We start from the raw sequence: 11,080 nt of genomic DNA, 5'->3' as shown, positions 1-11,080 counted from the left end.
GTGTGTGTGTGTGTGTGTGTGTGTGTGTGTGTGTGTGTGTGTGTGTGTGTGCGTGTGTGTGTGTGTGTGTGTGCGTGCGTGCGTGCGTGCGTGTGTTGGGATATTTTAAATATTCAAGTATCATTCCCAAACAGCACGTAAACGTTTGTAGAACGTTCGCTTTACTTGGTTCACTTGATTATATTCAAATAAAGTAGAAACGTTCGAAGAACATACGTTTTAGAACCTTTAATATATATCTTATGTAGTAAAAATGTCGTAGTATCACAATTATGCTCTGTTACATATTAATGTTGTTAATATATTAATATATTAATATCTTTTAGCAATTAATATATATTTTTTTAATAATTTGTTATAAATAGACATAATCAAACTTCAAGATGTATATATTTTAATTAAAAAATGGAATTCTAACAGAGCAGCATAATTGTGATACTGCGACATTTTTGCTACATAAAATATATTAAAGGTTCTAAAACGTATGTTCTTCGAACATTTCCACTTTGTTTGAATATAATCAAGTGAACCAAGTAAAACGAACGTTCTACAAACGTTTACGTGCTGCTTGGGTTTTTATCGTTAGAAACATTATTTGACGGTACTAATTATTTTAAAGAGCGTAACATATAGATAAGAAATGATAAAACTTACTATCGCAAGTATTTTCGTTGCACAACTTAAATCGCATTCACGGTGAGTCGCGTACAAATATAGCCGTGGATACCAGTGAAACAACAGTCTGACCCATCCGATAGACAATATGTACGATACGTATGTTAAAATGGTTCTCAACGTGCTCTTCTCGAATCCGTAAATGTACTATAATATGCGTAAGTCGCGCATGTAATAATGAGATAAGATGTAAATGAAAGATATTTAACAGCTTATAATAGCTTTATTAGGCCTAGTGACCGCAAAATTTTTCTTATATAAAATTAAAATTAAAAGCTATCACTGTCAAACTATTTCGAGGCAACATTGCCGTTTTCTCGAAATATTCAATGGTCATTATACACGAATATGTAAATTTATTGCGTGTAATCAAAGAATTTCATATAGCCACTAGCCTGGAAAAATCTGTTAAAGCTATTATGCCGAGTACTGTATATATAAAAGCGATAACGGCATACCAGGTGTTCGTTTTGGTCAGTGTGAATTTTCTGCGACGAAACATCTGGCTTTTTGTTGTCGTTCATCCCTGAGAGAGAAACGAGTGAAATAATTCTTAACAATATAATAAATTATGTTATTAAATTCTAGAATAAAACATTGTAATAATTAATAAGATACATTGTCGATAATGTATCTCGAGAAAATTTGGACGAAAGATTAGAAAAGAATGTAGCGTCGTGCACGCAGAAAATTGTTATTAAATAATATAACATATTAATAGAATAATTTACTACTAGACTTATATTGCGTGACTAAGAAATATTTATATTTAAATCAAATTTATACATAACAATAATAAATGAATAGTTTGACCAAGCGTATTTTTAACCTAATCGTATATAAAATTTACCATACCAGGGGAATATCGGAAAAGTAAACAATGTCCCATGCTGATATATACATTTTCGACGTTGTAGCTTGGATTACACGTTATTTCATCAATATTAGTAATATAGGAAAAAATTGTATATCGGATAGTAATTATTGTGCAACATACAATACTACTATGTATGCGCGTCTATGAGAACAACAAAAAGACGAGATATTCGTTGTGTTTGTGATATGATAAACCATGATATCTGTATAGCGATATGTAGTTATGATAGTGTCTTTCATATTGTCTTCCAAAATCTATATAAATATTGTCTTAACATTTTATTATTATTTCGACGGTACATTCTAGCCGAGCAAGGCTTTTATAATAATTTGTCAGTTCGTGAATGTTCGTATTTTCGAAATAAAATTCTCTGCATGTAGAAATTTGGTAGACAATAACAAGAACATGTATGTACGAATGAAACACAAATAGAATATGCGTAAGTCAAACTTGACATATTACGTAGATCTGAATAATTTACACTTCTATTGCTGACTATTGGCGATTTCGCGTTTATTTACTTTCTGATATCCGAGCGCGATATTGGTTCTTGTTAACAACCGATATACCCAAGGACACATCGTAAAGGTAAAAAATACGCGTGAAGGTAGAGGAAAAGAGCAAATCTCCATTATTATCAGAGTATTATGAAAAAAATTCGCCCTCGCGCCAGATACAAATATAAAGCGCGTCTGCGCTGGAAAATATTCACAGTGGATGTAAATGTGAGGCTCGATTTTTGAAAGAAACTTTGAAGAAAGAATTTTTAACAGAAACGTGTCCACTGAATACATCGATTATTCGGTATGAAAGCAATGTGTCACGGAAAATATTTCATCTCTCTCTTTAATAATGCACGCGCGTCCTGATAATGAGAATAACGTCAAATCTGACCAAGTCCTCACACTCACGTTCCATGCGCGAGCAGAAATTGTAAAAAAATACTAAAGCACAAGATTTCTCTGGTGATAATCGAGTTATCAGTGCAAACACCATCGCGCCCATACGTCTCTCGGCTTTACGCGTTTCTAGTGCTTACCATTAGTATCGGTCATAACTTGGAGTTTGTTGGATTAAAGTCGACGCGTGATGTCTCAATAGCTTCGCTACGATTCAGCGAATCGGTCACTGGCAAGTCCCTCTTTCACCTATCGACAAAATCGTATAAAAGCTATTTATCATATCACGTTCTATCTGGTTTCTCGCTCGGAGACTCGTCGCTCTTCGCGCGCGCGAATTTTTCGATCAATGTTACGTAATAAATCCTGGAACAATATCTGTTACTCGAGATTAAATGCTTCTTATATTAAGGCCGGACAAAATACTCGAACGGCAAGATCGAAATGTACGATATGATTTGGAGACGCAGTAAGATACGGATAGGAAGAGGCGGTAAGAAACGAAAGTGAGTATCTCATCTGCTATGCAGACGGTGCGCTGCATTAATCTATCGAACTATCACCTTCGCTCCTGTCCCTCGGCGAAGCGCGAATCGCACGATCGCGTTCTATTTTAATTTTCACGACACATGTACAGAGAAATATTGCGGTGAAGATTACCAGGAAATGTTTTAGTGCTGAATAACACCGGAATTATGACTGAAAATATTATGTATGTTGTAACCTTAATGATGTTATATCGTGTGTACATACCACTAAAGATTACAAAACATACCGAATAATTTAGATAATAATTTCGGTATAATCCAGTATTATAAACTTTTGTAGTAATTTCCACCGCAATATCTTCTCTATGTATGTCTTCATCTGGACTTGACAGTTATCTAACTACTGTACTTTTTTTATTAATTTTCTTTGCGTATTAACATTATACAAATTACTTAATATCTGTACGCTGAGCGACTCGGACTCAGGTACACCGAGATAAATGCGACCGAAGCATTTATAATTACCATTATATATTTTGATGTAACATAATTCTTCTACAGATCCGATAAACACCAACTGAAATTAACATTATATCGATATTTTAATTTTCCACTCAATAATATAATATAACATATAATATAACATATATTGTACGTAACAGTTACATTATTGAGTAAAAAATTATAATATCGAGATAACATTGATGTTAGTTGGTGTTTACTGGGGATTGTTAAACTCTTTCAAAGGACACGTCCTAGAATATTCAAGAAACGCTTTTATGTTTCTGTCTATATACATCTTCTTCGGTTTTCCTCGGCTCGAATTATAACAAAATAAATTGATACGTATCATGCACGAAGTTCTTGTTTTTCTATTTCAGCTTTTTTTTCGGCATTTACGAATTCTCCGATAAGTTTCAATTTATCCTACGAAAACTCTCTCTCTCTCTCTCTCTTTTCGACTTTATAAAGTACTCAATAGTTTAACAATTGCAAATACAGCTGAGGAAATATTGCTTTATGCGAAAACATATACGTATACATTTATAAGACACACATTCTTCGGACAAGAAAATAACGGTTTATACAAACGTATACTCGCGTTCATAAATTTTGAAATGTTCTCCGTACACACATAACGTGCAGAAAGTGCAGAACATAGTTTCGTCGTGGATTAAATCGTCGCGATATTAAATCAATCGCCCGAAGTAAAATTAAACAGTCAGATACGGCAACGAATCGGCGTTGAAAAAAAAAATTCTGCCGCGGATACACGTTCTTATAACCTATAAATACTCTTTCAAAGGACACGTCCTAGAATATTCAAGAAACGCTTTTATGTTTCTGTCTATATACATCTTCTTCGATTTTCCTCGGCTCGAATTATAACAAAATAAAATACGTATATGTTTTCGCATAAAGCAATACTCTAGAAAGTAAAAAAAAACTACAGCTGAATTGACACACCTGTGTACCAGTATACCAAGTACCGACGTGGACACAAAACTAGCGATAATTACAGAAATAATGAGGAGACTCCTGCACTGCGGGAAATTTAAATAAAAAGTTTCACGTAATATTCTAATAAGCATCACGACTCTATCGTAACGGATTAAAGCCGCACAGACATTCCTCTGAAATTACATATTTTTCCCCACGGTATCCTTCAGAAAACGCGAGAGAAAAACGGCAACGCTCGCAGCACATGAATTCTTCAACCGGCAATTTAAATAAATTATCTCGAAATCGCGCGCGCATATTGCATCTCGATATCGCGCCGTAAAAATGCAAATTTAAACAGTAAAAATAACATAAACACAATATTCACTTGCTTCTTTTCGTGTAGTCGATGACAGTCGGTAATAATAAACGACAGTTAGATCACAGCTGTGCTTAACTAAAAATACGAAGAAGAAGGAAATATGTACCTGTGCGACGAGCGGAATTGCGACGAATTCCCTCGAAGGCCCTCTTTCTTCGCGGCGAAGGCGCCTCCTCGTTCACTTTTAACCCGAGTGGACAAATGGACGATCGCGGGTCGCGAGGAGAGACACACAGCACCACTCTTCTTCTTCTTTCTTTCCTTCCCTTTTTTTCCTCACCCAATGGAAACGCGGGAGCGTTTCGAACAGTAGTGCATGCGGTAAGAGCGGCCGTTCGCGCATGAACGTTTTTCTTTCTCTCTCTCTCTCTCTCTTGCGAGAGATCGCACGCGCTCGTCGAGATCTGGATCGATTCGCCGAGTTTTCGCGGATTTACTGTGAGTGAAGAAAAAAAGGAAACGTTCGCTTTCGCCAGGCGCGAATAACTCGGGACTCGCGGGTCACGCGCGAACGGCGGCATTCATCATTCACGGCGACGGTTGAATTCGAGCGGCGAGCGCGCGACGCTACGCGCGACGTTACGCTTTGCGGAACGACTCTCGGCGGTCGGAATTGCTTGAAACTCGAGCAATCAACGGACAGAATCGTAAGCCGGAAACTGCGAGAGAGGAGTACGAGTGTTATCGCGTTCACGGCGCAAGGTCAGCGAGTGAACTTTGGATGCAAGTCGGGCGGTACGTAAGCGCGGCGTTAACGGCGGCGAAGGTTTCTCTCGAGCGATTATGAGCGATTACGGGAACGAATTCGCTAATGTTTCCTTGCACCTTTTAACGACGGGCGATCGCGAACAGGGGAATGTTCGCGTCGAGCACGTGCCGAATCGCGCACGATAACGCAATATGCGATGTTCGCATTTCATATAACATGCACGTGGTGTCGTTTCGTCACGTCTCGCCTGCCCACCGGGCGCGCACAGTGGTGTCTGGCGCATGATTTTGCCGGCGAGATAACTTCTTTTTTTTTTTCGGCGGATCGAGCAATTTTCTATCGGACGAGACCGATGTGAGCGACTACCTGTTAATCAAGAATCGCGCTCCACCGCGCTTTCTCAACGGTGGCGCGACTCTTGAATTCACCGCCGCCGCCCCACAGCCTCGCTGTGACCGACAATTGCGAACAAGCAGGAAAAATAAGAGAGTTCGAGCGACAGAAGACTATTAACACCGCAGGGAATTCTTTTACATTAGCTAAACCAAACGATTTCTGCAAGTGCGAAAGACACTTCCCGAATGTGGAATTTCTGACAATTTTTCGATTCCGCCCGTCTTGTCACCACTGTGCGCCGTGAGACGCCGGGAGTCGTCACCGACGTGAAAAACTCTCCGCTCCTCCGCGTCTTACGACCATTCACGCTCGCTCCGTCCGTCGTTATTTCTTCTCCTCGTCGCTTTCGCAACCGATGTTCAATAATGGAATACTCAAACACGATCTCGATAACGGAATTACGATGAAATAATCGAAACCCGCGTCCGGGAGATAATAATAACGTTATGCAGAACGCGAGCTTCGCAAACGACGCTGGGTTTGCGAACTTACAAACTTCACTGAAATATCTTTTGCGTAAAGGTCAAATAAAATGACATCACGATTTCATCAGCCGAGTTGGGAGTGTCGAGAGAACCGAAAAGTTTTTGCTACATGCGAAATACATTAGCCGCTAAAACCGGTTTAGTTACACCTATGGTTTACGTTCACTTATCGCACTACGCAAAAAAAGCGCCAGTTAAGCAAAACTAAGCCGAAGATAAACGCGGCTTACGAACGGGTATGCGCGAAGGTAAATGCTTTTTCACGAAATAAAAAGATCTCCACGTGCGTACCCTCTCGCACGTAGATGTAATGCGACGAGATTACTAGCAATTTTATAGCGTAAACACATGCATGACAATGTGGCCGCCGAGAGAGAAGATACTTTTATCACGTTTTATTCCTTAAGATTGTAAGATGTTTTCACACAACTTGTGCGAAGGCTAGTTGTGCGAAGGCTAGTAAAAGTACTCGTAGCTGAATGTCGTATCATAATACGACGAGCTTTCGCTGGAGAGAAAAATAAGGAAAAGAATGGGAATATTTACTGAACAGACGCTCGGAATCCAATTAAAACGACTATACCGCGGAACGTCCACCGGACGACGTTGAGTGCCTACGTACAAACAATAATAACACATAATTCGTGCGAAATAACACATAAAAACTTTGACATTGGCGTATGCGTGTCACGCGTGCGGGTGACGGGAATAGATAACACACGAGGTCTCTCAAGATAATCCTTCGGTGACGCGTGAGAACAAGTTATCCCTTTATTTTACGGCTTTAATCTCGCGATCTCCCGCTCTTTTATTCCGGATTCTGCCGTTGATAGGCGTAATCCTTTGCACTTTGCACGGTAAGCCGGATATGTCGATGTCTCGTTTAATATTTTCATCGTTTCTTGCAACACAAACGCTGTCCGTAATGTTTATCGCGAGTGCCACGACGCGAGCAGCATATCTATTGCCGAATTTGCACTCTATATACCTGAAAGTTAAAATTAAATTATGAAACTAATATACACCGATACTCGAACGGACAATTGAAATAGACGTCTTACTTACTTCAAGGATAAAAAAGAATAAGGAGGCAGATAACTCGTATATAAACATTGAGCCTGGAGACGTTGGCTTTAGTTGCGCTATACGCCTTCTTTATCGCGACAGAATCTCACAAGAATCTCTTTCTCTATTCTTCAGGAGGATTGGAAAGTACGCTCCTGAAGTTTCGCTCCTCGTTTCCGCATTTTCCTCGTATAAAAAAAAAAGAGTCGTACAAAGAAGGCAGGATCGATAGTTAGCGTGTGCATCAATGTGTATCCATCGGATCGACCTTGAGATACACTGTCTGATAATCTACCGGAATATCTAACCGCAGGAGCATTATGAGACATTATTCGACCGAGTTATAGAACAGTGATAGATATTAAAGTGGTCGGTTCGAGCGAGTTCGAGCCTGTGGGGAAAGAGACGGATTCTCCGCGAGTACTGGGGCTTCAAGTTTCATTTTCTCTCATTATTCAGCTTTTATCCCGCCGTTATTCGATCCAGATCGAGCACCGACACACAGCTGAGTCCGAATTCAATTCTCGCAACAGCGCGACGCTCTGTACGGATCGCGCATTCGTTCGCTCGCTGTATATAATTGTTACCGTTGTTATTCGCAATTTAAGGTGAAAACATGTTGACACTGTATCATCGAGGCGTAATAAAAATTATGTTGTAAAATCATACAATGCATCGTTGACATATTTTTTATCGTGAACGCGAAAGTAGCTGATTGAATTGGACGGCACGTATCGCAAACGTTATCGCGTTTTACGACATGCAATACTATAACAATAGAAGCACGTTTTGTAAATCCTCGACAAATAACGCTGAATTAAATGCAATCTCGCGAGTAACTTGACCACACAATGTAACTCCAATTTACACACAAGCATAATTATATCATCAAATATAATCTGTCGTGTATTTGCATGTATATACATTATTGTACATTCTCTATTTCGATACTAGTTGATTCGAGTATCGTGCTTAGAGACTGAGCATAATAATAACTTAACGTGGTACTACAAACCGAAAAATAATCTCGAATAATCTAAACGACTTTAAAACAATTGATACACAGTCAGTATATACAGAAAGCTCCTCCTTAGCAGCTATCTTTTTGATTAACAATGTTATCCATATTTAACTGTGACAAAATCTCGTCGTCCGAATCATATTCATTATCGTGAAGCGCTTTATCGGTGAAGTAGCTTACCAGATTTTTGGAACTTTCGGCCTTGTATTTCATTGCCGGCGATTCAGATAACATCTTATCCACCGGTTTTATCACAGAAGATTCTCCTTTCGCATTTTCTAAACAGTCAGTGTTCTGCGTTTGCACTTTGCACCGTTGAATTTCGCTGGTTTGTGCAATGGTACCCTCGAATGACGAGCGGTCGAAGTGCTTGTGCTCATCCGAGACGACGGGCTTGTTTTCGACAGCAAAGAAAGCGTCGTCATCCATATCCATCGAATACTCAAAAAATTCAAATATTTCACCCTTAGCTTCGCTGTTTTTGCTGTTATCATCAAAGGCTTGTTTGCCACTCTCGTGCTTCTCATTTGATCGGTGTAACAGAGTAGAATTGTCAACTATCAAAGGTTTCGAGTTAACTTGTTGATTGGTTGATGTACTAACGGAAGAAGTAGCGCAGCGTTCAACTGTATCATCGCAATAATTTGAAATCGATGGGGTACAATCATCTCTAGTTAACTCAATATTCGAGATGCTGGATAAAATATTTTCCGTACAAGGAGTGTGTATAATCCGACCTTTGTTGGAATATACCGCTAGTAAATTTACTCGAGATACTAAAATATGATATTTGTTCATCACCACGTTTGTTGTTGTTTTCAATAGTCCTACATCGTGCAAAAGAACGACCACATTTGGTTCCAATATTCCAGGATATTTTAATGGAATATCGCGATGAATAGTGCCTTCTATACTATCTGTTGAATCTCTTAACACGATAAATGGATCGTCGCAACTATGATCTATGTAATCTAATATACCTGCTATGAATTTTACCTTCATACTGTTACAATGACTAGCATTTACCCTATTTTTACTAGCGAAAATTCCGTACTCATTGAAAAAATTCCTTGGCAAATCATCCAGTAGAAACTTCCAAGCTTTTTCACTAAGCAAGTTCTTCTCATCCTGCGACAACTTGGGGAAATTACTTTTGATATGCTCTGCTGCTGGTTTACTCTCTAATTCCTTCACACTATTTAAGTATGAAGCAACAGAAGTATTGTCATTTTTCATATGAGCTACTAATCCAGCTGGTCCAGGAAATATTCTAATTAACTTTGATTTTTTACCAAAGTCTTTATTCGCAAAGTTGGTGTCTTTCTTCTCTTTGGGTTCCTTATGCGAGGATAAGCTTGATGTATTCGTTTTAGATGATTGAGGATGCTGCTTCTCTCTTGTCTCCTTTTGGCGAATATTCTCCTGGAAAATTCCTAATAATAGGTGTTCACGTGTTATATTGCTCTTACTGCTATCAGATAAATTATTATCTTTTGTATTTTTTGTGACATTTAATTCGTTTTCAGAATTATCATTCCCTGTGAAGAATGAAGCCATGTAGCCATCGACTTTACGCCGTTTGGTGGATGTTTCTTCTTTATTCTGACATTGAGGATGAGTTTGTATTGTTGCTCCATGATTATCATTAAAAGCAACCTAGAATAGTGTATCAAATACATATGTCAACTACATTATTGTATGAATAATATCAAATTACTCTATTTATCAAATGCCTTCAGAGTTGATAAAATTACGATAAACAAGACACATTAGACAGATTAGTCGAGTAAATTCTAATACGATTTTCAAACTAGACTCACTTCACAAATCCAATCGTCGCTTTCGAACATAATCTAAGCGAAAAGTCTGCCAATTTGTATTCAGCATTAAATAATCCAACGTTACTAGCGTGATAGCGACTGCTTAATGCGTTAGTCTCCTGCATATATTTCGATAGATTTCTCCATGGAAATTAAAATCCAAACTGAAAACATCCACAAACAAAGCTCAGATGCACCAATAATTTAAAATACAGATGTCGGTATTAGACTATCGGTATTAGACAGAGAAGAATCATACGCTAGTTTTCCGTGATTCTCGTAAAGCGCCTCTATATTCACGAATATGAACTATACAGTCAAATGGTAACACGTTATAGTATCGGTAAAGTATTAAGTTGAATAAGGCCTTATGTCCACGATGCTAGATCTCAGATCGAATTGTTGGCCGGCTGTAAAAGTTACTAGAAATTATTGGATTTAGTACCTTTCAAGCATCTACCAATAAAAATAAGTATTAGATCTTGATTCGAATATATCGTGGACACAAGGCTTTAAGATCACACTAGTAAGTGCCGATTGAATTGCGATTAACAATTAGTGTTTACTTTTCAACCAATCAAATTAGTCACCGATTGCTTTGCTCTAATCGGTTGAAAAGTAATAGCCAATTAAATCGCAATTATATCGGCAATCTCTAGTGTCATTTGGCTTTTATAGCATGTGAGCGTCCAAATCAAACGTAGCCATAGTATTTTTAAACGTTAAGATTGGTACTTCGATATTAAAAATGGGAGAAAATATCTAAATTTAAAAAATAGATTTTATCAAATATCTGAAAGCACCGAATTAACTTGTATATGTA

At 38.2% G+C, this 11,080-nt stretch overlaps 2 protein-coding genes across 5 annotated transcripts in view; both read right to left on the bottom strand.

The window, feature by feature from the left end:
• The window catches only part of LOC106743285 (probable cation-transporting ATPase 13A3), a 12,607-nt gene extending 7,152 nt beyond the window's left edge, over window positions 1–5,455 (bottom strand). The window contains exons 1-4 of one of the 3 annotated variants that reach the window (XM_014616984.1): window positions 4,868–5,455; window positions 2,592–2,700; window positions 1,134–1,201; window positions 655–822 (exon numbers count right to left, since the gene is read on the bottom strand). In XM_014616984.1, coding sequence (XP_014472470.1) covers window positions 655–822; window positions 1,134–1,201; window positions 2,592–2,607 — 252 coding nt within the window. In that variant the 5' untranslated portion in view covers window positions 2,608–2,700; window positions 4,868–5,455. The remainder of the gene's footprint in view (window positions 1–654; window positions 823–1,133; window positions 1,202–2,591; window positions 2,701–4,867) is intronic. The other 2 variants (XM_014616981.1, XM_014616983.1) reach the window with 2 other exon arrangements.
• A 1,244-nt stretch (window positions 5,456–6,699) lies between these two features.
• On the bottom strand, window positions 6,700–10,897 carry LOC106743288. 2 transcript variants are annotated; one of them, XR_001374345.1, is made up of 3 exons: window positions 10,258–10,897; window positions 7,417–10,093; window positions 6,700–7,339 (listed from the first exon to the last, which is right to left on the bottom strand). XR_001374345.1 is itself a non-coding variant. In XM_014616989.1 (2 exons), exons 1-2 carry the CDS (start codon window positions 10,285–10,287, stop codon window positions 8,507–8,509), a joined length of 1,617 nt encoding a protein of 538 aa, XP_014472475.1. In that variant the 5' UTR covers window positions 10,288–10,897; the 3' UTR covers window positions 6,700–8,506. The 2 variants fall into 2 exon arrangements, 1 of the variants encoding a protein (XP_014472475.1); XM_014616989.1 differs by having other exon boundaries at window positions 6,700–10,093.
• Window positions 10,898–11,080: the final 183 nt, after the last annotated feature.

Source organism: Dinoponera quadriceps, unplaced genomic scaffold (assembly GCF_001313825.1).
Source record: "Dinoponera quadriceps isolate SergipeBrazil2010 unplaced genomic scaffold, ASM131382v1 scaffold616, whole genome shotgun sequence".
NCBI classification, from domain to species: Eukaryota; Metazoa; Arthropoda; class Insecta; order Hymenoptera; family Formicidae; genus Dinoponera; species Dinoponera quadriceps.
This window is presented reverse-complemented; position numbering and strand designations above follow the sequence as displayed.